The 16,125-nt window shown below is 36.9% G+C and overlaps 1 protein-coding gene across 1 annotated transcript in view; it reads left to right on the plus strand.

Annotated features, from left to right (window-relative positions):
- Window positions 1–16,125, plus strand: part of GFRAL (GDNF family receptor alpha like) — a 54,560-nt gene that overhangs the window by 9,735 nt on the left and 28,700 nt on the right. The window contains exons 4-6 of the mRNA XM_054568616.1: window positions 1,527–1,583; window positions 2,422–2,752; window positions 11,969–12,219. Coding sequence (XP_054424591.1) covers window positions 1,527–1,583; window positions 2,422–2,752; window positions 11,969–12,219 — 639 coding nt within the window. The remainder of the gene's footprint in view (window positions 1–1,526; window positions 1,584–2,421; window positions 2,753–11,968; window positions 12,220–16,125) is intronic.

Here is a 16,125-nt window from a genome sequence, read left to right on the forward strand (position 1 = left end):
AGGTCTCTAATGTTCCTCCTTATTAGGACACCAGTCCTTCAGATCAGATTCCCACGCTTATGGCTTCATTGAACCTCAATTATTTCCTTAGAGATTATTGTCTCCAAATAGAGTTGTGCTGGGTGTTAAGACTTCACCATGTGAAATTTGGAGAGCCACAAATGTTCAGTCCATAGCAGTCAGTAAACTCAATACTTATTTATGTTTCAGTGATAGTTTCCTGAATATGGTTTGTTCAGTGGCACAGCCATACGAGTCAGTTCCAAAGCAGAGGTACTCATCTATAAGAGAAGCTCCTGCCTAGGCTTTTGTGTCTGTCATAAAAACTATATGACTCTGGGATTTGCCCATTGGGATTTATTCAATGTGGGATAGTAGCAGAGAAGAAGGAACATTCCAGGCTTCCTTGGGGTCCCAGGAGAGTGGACTCTAGAAGAGATTAAGTCTCAGCTCAGTGATCTTTGAGAAGAGACTTAATAAATAGAAATGAGAAACTGTATATAGTGAGAACAGATGGAATAAAGCAGGGAGTCTGAAAAGGCTGTGCCAAACTTGGGTGTAAAAAGAATTTTCTTGTAATTGCACCATCATGTATATGCAATAGATGAGCAGGCAGGGACTTTGGACAGGCAACTCATGTAGGGACAAACTGCATCACTAAGGGCTATTTATGCCCTAACATAAGTCAATAACCAAAGAAAAAATTGAATTTTTATTTAAAAATAAAAATCTGATCATACTATTACCCTATCACTTTGGTTTTATGTTTTTGTTTGCATACACACACATATATACATATATATGTGCTATATATATATATGTACACACACACACATATATACAGGTATATGTATATGCAATAAATATATTGCACTATATATATATATTTGTAAATATGTATATATAATGTCTGTATTTCCTGCCGGACTGTGGAGGTTCCAGAGCATGGACTACCAACTTGTGTCTTTGATATGGCACCTGATAGCAATGCTTTTTGAAGAAAAGATTTTAGAATTACATGGACACTGAGTTTACTTCCATCAGCAAGATTCTCAAATTCTATAATTTTAATTCCTAAGAACTCTGAGAAGCTAAAATAATCAGAGGTGGAAATAGTCTTCAAATTGCATTTCAATCTAAGCCCCTACTGGGAAGAGGGGAGTTTTTTTGGTTGGGGTTTTTTGGGGGTGTTTTTTTTTTGGATCAGACATTATTCCTTCTGTTTTTTCTCCCCAGACAGATTCTTTGTTTATTTCAGTGCACATGGCCTAGTCATTAGCATTTGTTTAAACCTTCAAGTAACTGAATCCTCCCTCACAGCAGGGCTGTTTAACTCACTTGAATGATATTTCTGGGGTTTATTTTTCTTCCTCTGTACCTCACTAACTTTGAGTATCAAGGGTTAAACAAGTATTACATGAGCCTGTATGTATTTTTGCTTAATTATTCACTTATAGATGTAGTCCATATTCTCCTGCTGAATTTAGAAAATGGTTCACTAATGAAAGTTTTTGTTTTCCTTCTAGATAACATAAAAGAGGATAATAATTTCAAGTGGAATCTAACTACGCTTCCCTATCATGGTAATGTTTCTAATTTATAATTTTGATCAGCATTGTAGATACTGGCCAATATAATTTAAAATGTAGTTACTAGACTTCTTAAAAATATTTCAGTACAAAACAAATTGTGTACCTCTTAAGTAGTTTGAATATTATAAAATACAGGAAAATCATTGCAATTCCTCCACTAACGTATCAAAACAAGTGATTTGCCCATTTGCCATCAATTTGTTATGCTGAGGAATACTTTATAATTAAAACCAAAGACTAGATCTTGGTTAAATTTTATGGATATTTTGATCACATAAATTAAGTTGTTCCAGGCCAACTGTTTCTGATATATGTTTGTGGTTGTTTCAGGGTGGGGAGGCATTCACATATGCCTATGTTTTCTAGGCTACGAACATCTTTATATGTTGGAGCAACTATGTGGAGTTTTATTCAAGATTTTCCCCCTAAACAAAAAGTGCAACTGAATAAGAATCATTTTGATATGAGCCAATGAACTCATCATAAGCTATATAGCTCAAATAAAATTTCTGAAGATTTATTGTTTACACTTGAGGAACTTAGACCTAGGGATTTTTCCTTCAGCTCACTTTTGGCCCTACACACTTCCCATCTCTTCTGGATCACAATGCATATCCAGTAGAGATGAAAGATGAGTCAAATAGTTCACTATTCAGGACTCAGTAAATTCTTATTAACTCTAAAAAGGAAAGACAAATAATGTTTGCCCAAAATAGAACATTAGTACAAAGTTGTATGTTGCTCACAGACATCTCACAGTGTTTTGCAGATTCTGTAACAATAGCTTTATATTTACATTTTCACGATCTGGGCATGTCATTGCTTTCAGAAATGAAAGGGATCCGGTCCTGTTTGGAAGTGGCAGAGACGTGTGTAGGGGATGTGGTCTGTAATGCACAGTTGGCCCCTTACCTTAAAGCTTGCTCAGCAAATGGAAATCTGTGTGATGTGAAACACTGCCAAGCCGCCATACGGTTCTTCTATCAAAATATGCCTTTTAATATTGCCCAGATGTTGGCTTTTTGTGACTGTGCTCCATCTGATATACCTTGTCAGCAGTCCAAAGAAGCTCTTCACAGCAAGCCATGTGCAGTGAACATAGTTCCACCCCCTACTTGCCTCAATGTAATTCACAGCTGCCGAAATGATGAATTATGCAGGTGAGTAAAAACACGCATACCTTACTTTCTTATTTCGGCACCTTATTTGTTACAGTCCAGTCCTAACACTCGATCTCATTACATTAGCTAGAGTTCCCACCATTATCTAACGTGATGTAAACAAAGCCAGACAATTCATATTTTTGAATCTGTGGTACATGTGTAGTATCCTTTTTGAAATTCAAATGCAGAACATGTTCAGAATAAAAAATTTCAGTATGTCAGGATTTGGTCACCATGAGATAGCATTATTGAAATTTTATATTCAGGTTAGATGAATAATGAATTCAGTTAATAAAGCTATCTTGTATGTCAGTTTTTTAATTTGCTTTTTGGCATAATCATACAAGGTTGTTAAATGTCACAGAATTTTGACACGGTGATTCTTCAAACTTCAAAATAAATCTTCTGTCTTAGACTGATGACCAGGAAGGAGAAGTAGCTTGACTAGAATTTGGATATCCCCAGCACACATCTATACTGTGATGTCAGAAACACCTAGTCTCCTTTTCCTAACTTTATATCCTTAAATCTAAGGTGGATAATGTTAGTCATTTATTTGTTTATTCAAAAAAATTTTATCAAGCATCTAGCCATCAGAGTATAAGAGATAAAAATGCCTGCCCTATAGAACTTACATTCTAATGAGGGAGACAGATAATAAATTAAAAAAATGAATATTATAGTGTAAGGTAATGAGTGCTCTGGAGATTAGCAACAGCTACAATAGCAAAACAAAATAAGTGCAGGGCTGTGTGAATGGGTAGAAAGAGTAGCACTATAAATAGGGTAGTCCCAGTAGAGAACATTTACCAGAATCAAGGAAATGAGGGAGGTAATGAGCCTCTCTCCGTTGATATCTGAAAGAAGAGACACCAGACAGACCAGTCATTGCTGATGAACAAAGGCCTGTGGCCTGTTAACAGAAGCAATGAAGGCAATGAGTCCAAGGGGGATAGCAATGGGAGAAGTGGTTAGAGCTTTAGCTGCAGAGGGAAAGGGGCCTAGGTCACATAGGGCCTTGAGGGATGTGAACAACTTGGGTTTTCACTCCAAGTCAAATGGAGAAGTACTAGAGGATTTTGAGCAGAGGTATGAACCATCTGGCTAACTTGTTAAAACATGAACTTTAGCTGGTAGTTGAGACCACACTATACTTTTGCAGTAACTACTCCTGGGAACCATAACTCTAATCCAACACTGTGGCTATATCTTTTCCTCACTATGGTCATTAACACATTTTCTTGTATATTCAAGATGAATTTATCTTTAGTGTGGTAAAAAAAAAAATCCACAATCAAGTGGGCCTCTTTGGACAAAAGTAAGAAGATGGAGGAAAAACATGAGAATACTAAATAAATTTGATGAGTCAAATTATTTGTAATATTGATGTCAATGTTGAAGGAGCTTCATTTGATAACCAGTATTAAATTGTATAACTTTTGAATTCTTCTTTTGTTTCTTTTTTGAGTAATTCTTCATACTAATTTGTTTGCCTACTACCTTCTATCAGGAACTGTTTTATTTCATTTTATTTAAATGAATAAAACTCCATATGTAGCAAATCATTTAAAGTACAAAATAAATATTTAGCGTGGAGGAGTAGCTCAGTATGTGATAGCTCAGAACAAGAACTGTCTCATTTGTCACCTTGCTTCAACCACTGACAAATGACACAAAATTTTAATGATAATTTTCTGAAGGGGCTAGTTCTTGGTAAACTTTTCTTTTGGCCTTGTCAAAAGATAACTGTCAGCTCTCTTACCTCCTTTAATCTCAGTTATTCTTACTTGAAAAAGTAGCTCCAGACCTTTTAAACACTTGTCAAAAAAAGACAGCTGCTTCCCTATACACATTCAATAAGATAAAGGGTAGAGATCTAAGCAGAATGCTGGGACATTGGCATATCTTTTTTTTTTTTTTTTGCTTCAACTTATCATGTAGAATGCCAAAGATCTTAAGAAAGTTTTATTTGAGGATTCTGTCATGTTAATGTTCATCAGTTATTTTAAGGTTTAGTAATCACTCCTCTTGAGTTAAAAATAATATTAATGATAAAAAATATTTTATAATGCAATTTAGATTTGTCAAATTCATTGATATCCCCAAAATTCATTTTAGTGAAATATTGTATTCTATTGATTCTAAAATGTAAATTTTTACACATTTTAATATCCCTAACATATTTGGGATGAGTCTTAAGCTCAATGACAAAAAACACTTATTAAATTATAACAATAATTTAATTGCCAACAAGTGATTTTAATTGTAATAAAATAATGATATCTCCTACAATCGATGAATGATAAAAATATCTGAATATACTGATCTTTCATATTACAAATAGAATATTACCATCTATCTAGTATCCATCTACACTAACAATGAAACATCTTAACCATCCAGAGGACACTTTCTTTTAAATCAGTTCCTGTAAGAATGCCCAATGTCTGCATGGATGGGCATCCAGGTTTGCCTGATACCACTGCAAGGGCCTTAGATTTGCTACCTCATTATCCTAAAATATTTGCATTCAATCTTCCAAGTATGATATATTTAAGTTTCCCCATCAAATTAAATATTGTGTGACAAGTGATAGATTCTGAAGCACACACTCTTGAAATAAACTCACCTTGGCATCAGCACCTTCTCAGATTGACTGGTACATTTGTTGGTAATTTTATTCCACTAGGACTCCTGGATTTAACCACCTCTCCAAAGTGCTTGGTACAGGGTCTGGAACACAAGAGGCACTCAAAAAATTGTCACATATTTTCCTCCACCTTTGAATACATTGAACTTAATTTTTATAATTTGTTGTTGTACATATACATGTGCCCTCTTACGTACATAGATTAGAGTAAGGACTGTGTATCTTCAATTTCTTTTCACCATGTGCAAATAGTCCCTGGATGAACACTTTATAGAAGTAATGGAAATATTATACAATATTAGTAGTCAAGGTGAAAAAATAAATCTTGTCATTTTTTCAAGAAAATTTTACCTTAGGGAGATTTCCAGCATTTACGAGGCAGGACCTGAATTTTTATTTACTAAAAAAGTGTGTATTTATTCTTACATGTTTAACCTTCAGTCACCTTCTAAGTAATCTCTGCTTGATGCAATACACCTGTCAGGACTGTTTAACAGTATATTTTACTGATCATGCTGTTACAGTTGTTCCAACTTTTTTCCCTCTGCCCCCGTCCACCCAGTACAACCCTCCCCTCCAGCAATCTCTGTACCTTAGTTCATGTCTATGGGTCATGCGTGTAAGTTCTTTGGCTTCTCCCTTTTCTATATTATTCTTAACATCCCCCTGTCTATTTTGTTCCTACCAATTACGCCTCTTGATCTCTGTACCATTTCCCCCTTTCCCTTTCTTCTGCCTCCCAACTGATAACCCTCCAAATGATCCCCAAACCTGTGATTCTGTTCCTGTTCTGGTTGTTTGCTTAGTTTGTTTTTGTTTTTATTTTTTAGATTCAGTTGTTGACAGTTGTTTGTTGTCATTTTAATATTCATGGTTTTGATCTTCTTTTTCTTAGATAAGCCCCTTTAACATTTCATATAATAATGCTTGGTAATGATGAATTCCTTTAGCTGTACCTTGTCTGAGAAGCACTTTATCTGCCCTTCCATTCTAAATGGTAGCTTTGCTGGATATAATAATCTTCGTTGTAGGTTCTTGCTTTTCATCACTTAGAATATTTCTCGTCAGTCCCTTCTTGCCTGCAAAGTTTCTTTTGAGAAGTCAGGTGATAGTCTTATGGGAGCTCCTTTGTAGATAACTCTCTGTTTTTCTCTTGCTGCTTTTAAGATTCTTTCTCTTTAACCCTTGGCATTTTAATTATGATGTGCCTTGTTGTAGTCCTCTTTGGGTCTACCTTGGCCAGGACTCTGTGCTTCCTGGACTTGTATGTGTATTCCATTTGCCAAATTAGGGGAGTTTTATTTCATTATTGTTTCAAATAGATTTCCAATTCTTTGCCCTTTCTCTTCTCCTTCTGACACTCCTATGATGTAAATGTTGGACATCTTGAAGTTGTCCCAGAGGCTGCTTATATTATCCTCATTTTTTGGATTCTTTTTCCTTCTTGTTGTTCTGATTGGTTATTTTTTTTTCTTCCTTTTGTTTCAAGTCATTGATTTAATTGTTGTCCTCATCTACTCTACTGTTGTTTCCCTGTAAACTGTTCTTTATTTCAATCAGTTAATCCTTTGTTTCTGACTGGATCTTTTTTAGAGTGCTGAGGTCCTCACTAAGTTCCTTGCACACCCTTATAAACAGTGTTTTGAACTCTGCATTTGATAGATTGCTTCTCTCCATTTCATTTAGCTCTTTTATTGGAGTTTTGATCTGTTCTTTCATTTGGGCCATGTTTCTTTGCTCCATTTGACAGCCTCCCTACATTTGTTTCTATGTATTAGGTAGAGCTGCTTTGATTCTATGTCTTGCTACTGTGGCCTAATGTAGTAGGTGTCCTGTAGGGTCCAATGGCACAGCCTCCCCTATCACCCAACCTGGGTATTCAAGGAGCGCCCTTCATGTGGGCTGAGTATACTCTCCTCTTGTAGTTGAGCCTTGGTTGCAGTTGGCCTATCAATGGGAGGGATTTACCCAGGCCAGTCAGCTGCAAGGATCGGCTGTGACTACGAATCACCAACCTCTGCCTTCAGTGGAAGATCAGCTGTGCAGGGGCAGGGTGAGTGGTGCTCTGATATGGTCTGTAGCTGTCCACTGGGTGCACTGGTCCTGGGGTTTCCTGGATGTTACAGGCCAAGGTCAGCCTCCACCTGTGTTTTTCCAGGGCCACCCTTCTTGAGCTATAAAGCAGTCTGAGATGGCTGCTACTTTTGCTGGGCTTGGAGGCTCCCAGGTGAAGCCAAGCTGTGAAACTAATCTGGCTGCTCCTAGTGCAGAGCCTCGAGCCTACTTAGGCCAGCTGTTGCTTGTTTGAGAGGATTTAGGAAGTTGTGAAGCACGAGCCAAGGCCAGCCATTCATACGGAAAAGCAGCTTGGGTGGGCTTGTAAGTTTGGTGGGGCAGAGTCTCAGGGGATCTCCAAGGCGGGTCAAACAGTGTGAGCCAGGTTGGTTGAGTCTCAGATAGGGTACCAGCCTTCAGGCACTGTGGCTCTGTGGGGGGAAGGGTCAGAAAAGGGACAATGGCCTCTTCTCGCCCTGATGCCAGACACTTCAGCCCCTCCCAGGATGCCATCAGTACCTTTCAAGCTGCTACGCCGGTCTGGAGCCCGAGCTCAGCAATCTGAGTAGGTGAGGCCATGTGTGGGTTCTTTAAGAGGAACTGCTTCAGGCTCCACAAGTTTCTTCCACTGACTCAATCCCTGCTGGCTTTTGGAGCCAGAAGTTGTGGGGACTTTCTTGCTGGCACTAGAACCCTGGCCTGGGGGGCCTGATATGTAGATGTGCCTACTTTCTCCTGAGATATCCCTCCTGTATTTTTATCCTCCACACATGGGTGAGAGACCAGCCCATTCTGCATCTATGCCCCTCCTACCAGTCTGGACGGATGTGGTTTCTTTAATTCTGTAGTTATCAGACTTTGATTCAACTCAATTTCTGATGGTTCTGGGTGATGGCTGTTCTATACTGATTTTGATGTCGTTGTGGGAGGAGGTGAGCCATGACTGTCTATGTCGCCATCTTGACTGGAAGCACTTGAGGCAATTTTTTCACTGCTCAAAACAGTGTTTGGACAGGTCAATTTTGATTACTTTTTTGTTTCTGCTTTATTTTTGTTTTACCTCTTCTACGTGGGTGAAACATTTTCCTTTGAGGACTTTTTTCACCTGGGAAAGAGCAACAAAAATGGTTCCCAGAGCCAGATTGGGTGAATAGGGAGGGTGGAGCCGGGGTACCATGCCATTTTTGGTCAAAAACTGCTGAACGCTCAGCCCAGTGTGGACAGGTGTATTGTCATGGTGGAAGAACAAGTCACCTGTTTGCCATCAGGAAGTGGGCAAATGTGTTGAAAGAGTCTCTAAAAAAAATTCACTGAAGCCAAATGCAGTGTCTCACAATAACACTAGTAGGCACACTGATACAGATGGGTTCCTAAAACATTCACCTAGTGAGGGAAGCCTGTATTACAAGGGGCCTGTCCTCCGAAGATAATTCCAGTTTTGGGGGGATGCCCCTTCATATATTAAATTATTGTTAATGTAATTCAGATAGAAAAAAAAAACTTCAAAAGACAAACCATTTATTCACTGAGGATGTTAAGCCCTTTATCACTTCCTTTTTTGGCCAAAGAGTCTGCACATGGGGCAAAAGAGAGTACTTGGGTTTGAAAATACAACTTCTGTCCCTGTTCCAGATTCTTTAATACATAATAGGCTTTGAAACACCTTCATTTATTTGAAAAGGCCCCAAAAGGCAATACTTTTCAATTAATTTTGTCCAATACAGATATACCCTGGGAGGTGAGATTATGTTTTGCCAATATAATTGTTTAGGAAAGCATAGAAAATTATAATACATTGTATTTTTATACTTATAAACTCAAGAAAGGAGTGAAAAAAGCATTTGCTTAGAAAAAAATCTAAGGTTTTCTTCACTTATACACTATTTTCTATTTTTTGTTTTTTTATTTTCAATTTTTTTTTTATTTTCAAATACATTTGTCTCCATTTACCTGCCACCACTTTCCCCTGCCCCATCCACCCCCACCTCCCTTCCTCAATCCTTCCACACTTTTGCTTTGTCCGTGGGTCCTTTGTACATGTTCCTTGATTGGACACTTCTGCTTCCTTTTGCCATTACCCCCCTCCCTCCTCCTCTCTCGTTACTGTTGGCTTCTTTTTTGTTTTAATGTTGCTGGTTGTATTTTCCTTACTTGTTTTTTTTGTTGATTAGGATCCACTTATAGGTGAGATCATATGGCATTTGACTACCCCCTGGCTTATTTCACTTAGCATAATGCTCTCCAGTTCCATCTATGCTGTTGTGAAAGACAGTAACTCTTTCTTTCTGCTGCATAGTATTCCATTGTGTAAATGTACCAGAGTTTTTTGATCCACTCATTTACTGATGGGCACTTAGGTTGCTTCTAGCACTTGGCTATTGTAAATTGTGCTGCTATGGACATGGGGGTGCAGAGGTTCTTTTGAATTGGTATTTTGGGATTCTTAGGGTAGCAATGGAATCGCTGGGTCAAAAGGCAGTTCCATTTTTAGAATTTAGAGGAAATTCCACACTGCTTTCCACAGTGGCTGCACCAGTCTGCCTTCCCACCAACAGTGTACTAGGGTTCCCTTTTCTCCACAGCCTCACCAGGACCCATTGTTTGTTGATTTGTTTATGATGGCCATTCTGACCAGTGTGAAGTGGTTTTATTAAAAGCAAAACTTTACAATATATACATTTATCTTAAGTGTCATTAAACTTAAATTTGACTATATATTAGGTCACAAAGGCAAATGTAATACATTCTGGGTGCAGAATTTATACGTACCCCAATCTCTTACATTTTGCAATGTAACTGTAAATCAGTTGCAGCAACCTTTCTGGGCACAGGCCAGCACCCAATCCACTGGGCTACATCAGCCAGGGCAAGACATTACTTTTAATCACTTAATTGTTTGAACAGTAAACCAAAATAGAATATTGTGGAATACCAAGAAAATAAGAATATGAAACACTATACATCAAAATATTTCAAACCTGAAACAAAATTTCTATAGTATAATTTTTTTTCCATATTAAAAATCTGTTTTAAATGTTTTAGGTAACAGTATACCAAAGTATTTATATGGTTTTAAAGTGTAATTAAATATCATTAATTTATTATTATTGCAAAATTTTATAGCTAGTTTTATGAATAAATAACTGTCATGATAGATAAATCACACAACTTAAACCTTTTTTTTAATTGATTTTAGAGGGAGAGGGAGCGAGGGAGCGCGCGAGAGAAATGTCAATTTGTTGCTCCGCCCGCTCACGCACCCATTGGTTGCTTCTTCTGAGTGCTCTGACCTGCGATGGAACAATCTTGGCATATCCGGATGCTGGCTGCTTCAACCAACTGAGCTTCAGGGCGTCATGAAACTTAAACTTAGTAAAACACATATTTTTTAAAAATGGCACCGAGCCACAAATTTATTCTCATTCAACTCACATATGACAATCAGTACTGTTAATGCTTATACTTAGATAACATCTTATGTATAACCCATAATTGCATTAAAGAAACAGATTCATTCTTCTAGCCCCAGAATTATAAGCTCAAAAATTTTTTTGTATTTCCTTAAATATAAATTAAATTTGCCAATGTATTAAAAATCTGATTTTTTAAGGTGATTTAAAATATGATATTATTAAAAATAATGTAGTTTATGGATTTCAGCAGAGTAGAGCCATGTGGACAAATAAGCTCATGACAAGTGTCATGTATTCAGAAGGTTTTAATGCAGATTTAATGGTAACCTATTCAAGAAAGGGTAAAAAGTAATTTTAAGTGATAAATATTAAGTGGGAAGATTAATATCCTTGGTTCCAGTGAGAGGAATATCCTGTTACTATGAAAGTTTCAAGAACAAAATTATTGTACATTATTGAGACTTATTCAAAGCTAGTACAGCACTAATCAAATACATGGTCAGAGACATTATGAATGGATGTGGTTCTAATGGATTATTTTGGCAATTAAATAAACTCATAAATTTTTGATTTGTTAGCTCTTGCTGCCAAAGAATCTCAAAGCATTTTTAAAATTCTAACCAGTCTGCTTAGAAACGTTAAGAAAGAGTATAGTACCTCCCATCCTGTGGGAAAACTGGCTTTAAAGGTCAAGAGTCTTATCTGAAATCACTTGGTGTGAAACAATGGCCAACTGCTAGTCAACAAAAACCATATTCTGCCTCAAAAAATACTGCTAATAAATCTTACAAGTAGTTCAAACTGCAAATCATCAGCCATTGAAACAAAATTAGTAATGAAGGAAAATTCATCCAGGGAATCGTAAACTTAGCCTCTGTCTTTCATCACAAGAGGAACGTAATTCATAAGGTTTCTCTGCACTTTATTCCACACTCTATTGCAATGTTTAAATGTATGAACTTAGGTTCCAGCCATGTACTGGCATCTAGGAGGCATTTTTTTTTTATGTGAGCCTTTCATTAGGTGAGGAAGCACCTCATGTTAATGTGAAATAATATTATTCAGAGACTAATTCCATTTCTTGACTCCTCCTAGGAGGCGCTATATAACATTTCAGTCCAAATGCTGGCAGCATGTGACTAGAATGTGCCATGAAGATGAGACTTGCATCAGTATGTTGGGCAAGGAGGACCTCACTTGCTCAGGAAGCAATGACTGCAAAGCAGCTTACATTGGTACCCTTGGTACAGTCCTTCAAGTGCAGTGCACCTGTAGGTCCATTACACAAAGTGAAGAACACTTGTGCAAGATTTTCCAGCATATGCTTCAGAGAAGATCATGTTTCAGTAAGTTACACATATTCAATAAGTTATATATAATACATGTATATCTTGTTTTGTCTGTACAACACAACACAGTAATCCAGCACAGAAAATTTGTTCAAAAAGATAATTCTGTTAACTATTCCATTTTAAAATTATTTTTTATTGTGTTTTGTGCATTTGGTATTTTACTCATTTGTCTGTGAGTGGTACATGTTTTTAACTTACATGCTCTGTCATTCCAAGTTATTGTTTATTGATTTCACTATCAGCAGCATAAAAGGTTTAGCCTAACAGATAACTGAATGTATCAGGTATATATTATAAGTAACAAACCACCCTAAAACTTAGGGACTTGAAATAATCATTTATTTGCTCACAGTTCTGCACCCTGGTCTTGGCTCAGTTGGATGGTTCTTCTGATGATCTGCTTTCCCCGGGGTTACTCGTGTAGCTACAGCCATCTGGAGGCTCAGCTGAGGCTGGGCAGTACAAGATGGTGTTTAGCAAACACTGTTGGCTGGGATTTATGGTTCTTCTCCCCAGGATCTCTTTAGCAGTAGACCCTGGGACTCCTAATGGTGAAGGCAGTTTCCCAGTAGCTGGGCGCTAATGTGCAAGTACTTATCAAGAGTTTGTTCTGTCTCATTTGTTCATGTCTTGTTGGACAAGCAAGTCACATGGCCAAGCTCAGAGTCACTGTGAGAGGGGGCTGTACAAGGATGTGTATATCCAGGTTGGATTCATCAGGGGATTTTTAATTTAATAATCTACTATCTGGCTGCACTGACCTATGTTAAATATATTGACTCTAGGATTTAGTTTTTCTCCCTTTGGTCTTTAATATGTCTGCTGATCTAACTGTAATGATGGAATGGAAAACACATTTTCTAAAGTTATTACTTACTCAATTTCAGATAGAAGAAAACTAAGATTTAGGAATTTCAATAATTTGTCCGCAGTCTTAAAGTGATCAAGCGGTTGAGAAGGAGTTGTCTATGAGTCTCATAGAAAGAACCTAACAAAGTGATCATGTACTAATTAAAAATCTCTCCATTATCTATCTTCCATCTTGGATGGTTGCCGGGTTAGTCCATGCAACTATCCAAATTTCAAAACATCCCCAGGCACCTAGGCCCCCGTTGTAGCCCCCAAACCTGCAAACACCATTCCTACGAGGAAAAATAATAGATGTTTAATGCTTTCTTTGCAAACCAAATCTTTCTACTTATGAAAAATGTTTGAGTGATACATCTATGTGTATATCTATATCTGTATTAACACATCTATCTAATTAACTATATACAAATACATCTCTTTTAAATTTTTTCTATTTTTCTTTATAGATAATAATGTGATTCAAGTTGTGATTTGTTGTGTATTAGGTAATAGACTTACAACTCAAAGCATATGGTTATTATTCCAACAGAGTTCTCTGTGGAATTCTACAATTTTTATAATTAGCACTATAGACATATTTCAATAAAACAATTCAAATAGAAAAACTGCAGCATGATATATGTTGAGTCATATTTTCTAAATAATTTTCCTCTCTGTTAATATTAGGTGGATAATTCTGTTGGAATTACATTGAATGGCTTATAACAATACAGAAAGAAATAGCAAATAAAATAATTTAAACCAAATATATATATAGTTACATTATCGTGGTTGTTTATATGTGGTTTCTCCATACTGAATAGTATCCAGAAAAAAAGAATTTTAAATCCTACAGGTTAGTGATAACTCTGTTCCTTGGGCATAAATTCCCTAAAAATGCAAGTCCGGCAACCTATTTCTAGTTCTAAGCCCGTTTTCTTCCATATTTTTTAAATCTTTAAATTTTTTATTGTTGACAGATGTCCCAAATTTTTTCCCTCTTTGCCTCTTCCTTCCCCCTTCATTCACCAATTGCTGTCTGTGTCTATTGGCTATGCATACATTTAATTATTGCTATTTTTTACTTTCATTGTGCTCAGCTACTATAACTTACACAAAGCAAAAAAATATTTGTAGAGGAACAGTAGAAATGGCTTTTAAAAATCCATAAACATTGAGGTACTATACAATGTTTTAGAAAAATAAAAATCCAAAACAATGTTCTTCACTCACATGGTAAGAGTAAACTTTATGAGATTTGCTTCTCAAATATTACCTACTAAAAGGAGGGATTTTAAGAGGCAGGTTTATAGAATTAAAGGAATCTTAAAAGCTTTCTGTCACAGTCTCTGTACTTGAATTAAGAGGAAAAGTTTCAAACAAAAACAAGAACCAAATCCTGAGGCTTGGCTAGTTCTGAAAATCCTTATCCCCTACTCCCTAGGCTTGGGAAGTAGCAAGAGCACGTTTGAACGAACTGGCTCTCTAACCATTGCCCCCTGACTTCTCACATCACCCCAGCACACTCACACATTATCATAAAGATCATTACTGCATGCTCCCAAAGCCCTTTAGCTTTTGCTTACTTTACTTGAAAGAGTCAGAATTGAGTAGAATTGAGAGGACAATTGGGGAAGGGTTTCAGTTTGCACAGTTGTTTGGCTTAGAAGCATTGTTTTTCAAACTCATTTAACCTCAGACCACAGTAAGCAATGCATTTTCCATTAGCTTTTCATGTGCAATGTCTTCTGTTTTTTTTTAGAAAAATTATTGTTATTCTATCCCATTAATTATTTTCACTGTTGACTACTACCCACTGAATGGATTTCATAACTCACTAATATGTTTCTCTCTGAAGTCTGAAGAACACTTACTTGGAGCAAAAATTCATCTGGAAATAATCTACATGGATTTATCCAAGTCAGAGTCTTTTAATAACTATAATTATAAAGTTTATTGAGTGCTTAATTTTGGTCGTGTTTTCTTACTTAATCCTAACAATTCCATGAGCTAGATGCTATTATTTTCTCCGTTTCACACACGAGATGAAGGAAGCTAAGAGATTAAATGTCTTGCTCAGGGTACTACACCCTGCGTTCAGCAGACTCAGGATCCTAAACCCTGGCTGGCTGACTCGCAGGCCACTATGTCCTCCTGCCTGTGACACAGTAGGCAAAAAGCTTATGTCCCTTCAATGTCCTACAAAGCCCTCTCAGGCAGAAGCTCTTGGTTCTGGTCAAGAAATTAAGCTTTGAAAATGCACTAAAGAGCCCAGGTCCCCTGCAGGACCAGGCTTAGGCAAAGGGGCATCATGAACAAAGTGAATTCTGCCACAAACATCCCCTTTACTACTAACCTCTGGATACATACAGACTTACTTTTCTTCTTGTATCTTGCAGCACAGAGGAAATCTGTGACAGTCAGGGCTGACAGAAGCAGAGAAATGAGAGAAAAAATGGTTAAAACAGAGAAGACCACAGAGGTGAAAAACGTTAAAGGATTATTTGGTGTTTTCAGTTACGCTAAAGGAGTCAGCACACATGGGCAGGTGTACAGTTCACTGAGAGGAATGTTTGCCTGTCACCTTGCTCAGAGTTGTCTTCTTTAATGCCAATCCTGGTCATCTAAAAGAGCTTTGGAAATATCCCTATTCTGCCATGAAAATTCAGTTCTTTTTTTTGAGGAATTACTTTTAAAAATAAAAATGAAAAGAGACTACCTATTTCTATTAAATCCTACAGGAAATGGAAGGCATAGCAATACGATTATGATACAAGCCAAAACATAATTTAAAGAATATAGAAATAAAAAGAAATTAATGCTTCCCCATCCCATTTTCTAGAGTCAATGGTTCATGTACATTCTTTCGAAACTTTTTTTTATTTTGAACCTTTTAAACACATATACTCATATATCATACCTTGAATGCCTTCTATATACTCAAATAGATATGTCCTTACTGACACATGCATACCCATATTTTTAATGTAATGATACTATACATACTGCTTTACAGCTTGCTTTTTAACTTAAAAATATTTGGCAGCCACA

Source organism: Pteronotus mesoamericanus, unplaced genomic scaffold (genome assembly GCF_021234165.1).
Source record: "Pteronotus mesoamericanus isolate MK-2021 breed Mesoamerican mustached bat unplaced genomic scaffold, CSHL_Meso_final contig_20, whole genome shotgun sequence".
Taxonomy (NCBI): domain Eukaryota; kingdom Metazoa; phylum Chordata; class Mammalia; order Chiroptera; family Mormoopidae; genus Pteronotus; species Pteronotus mesoamericanus.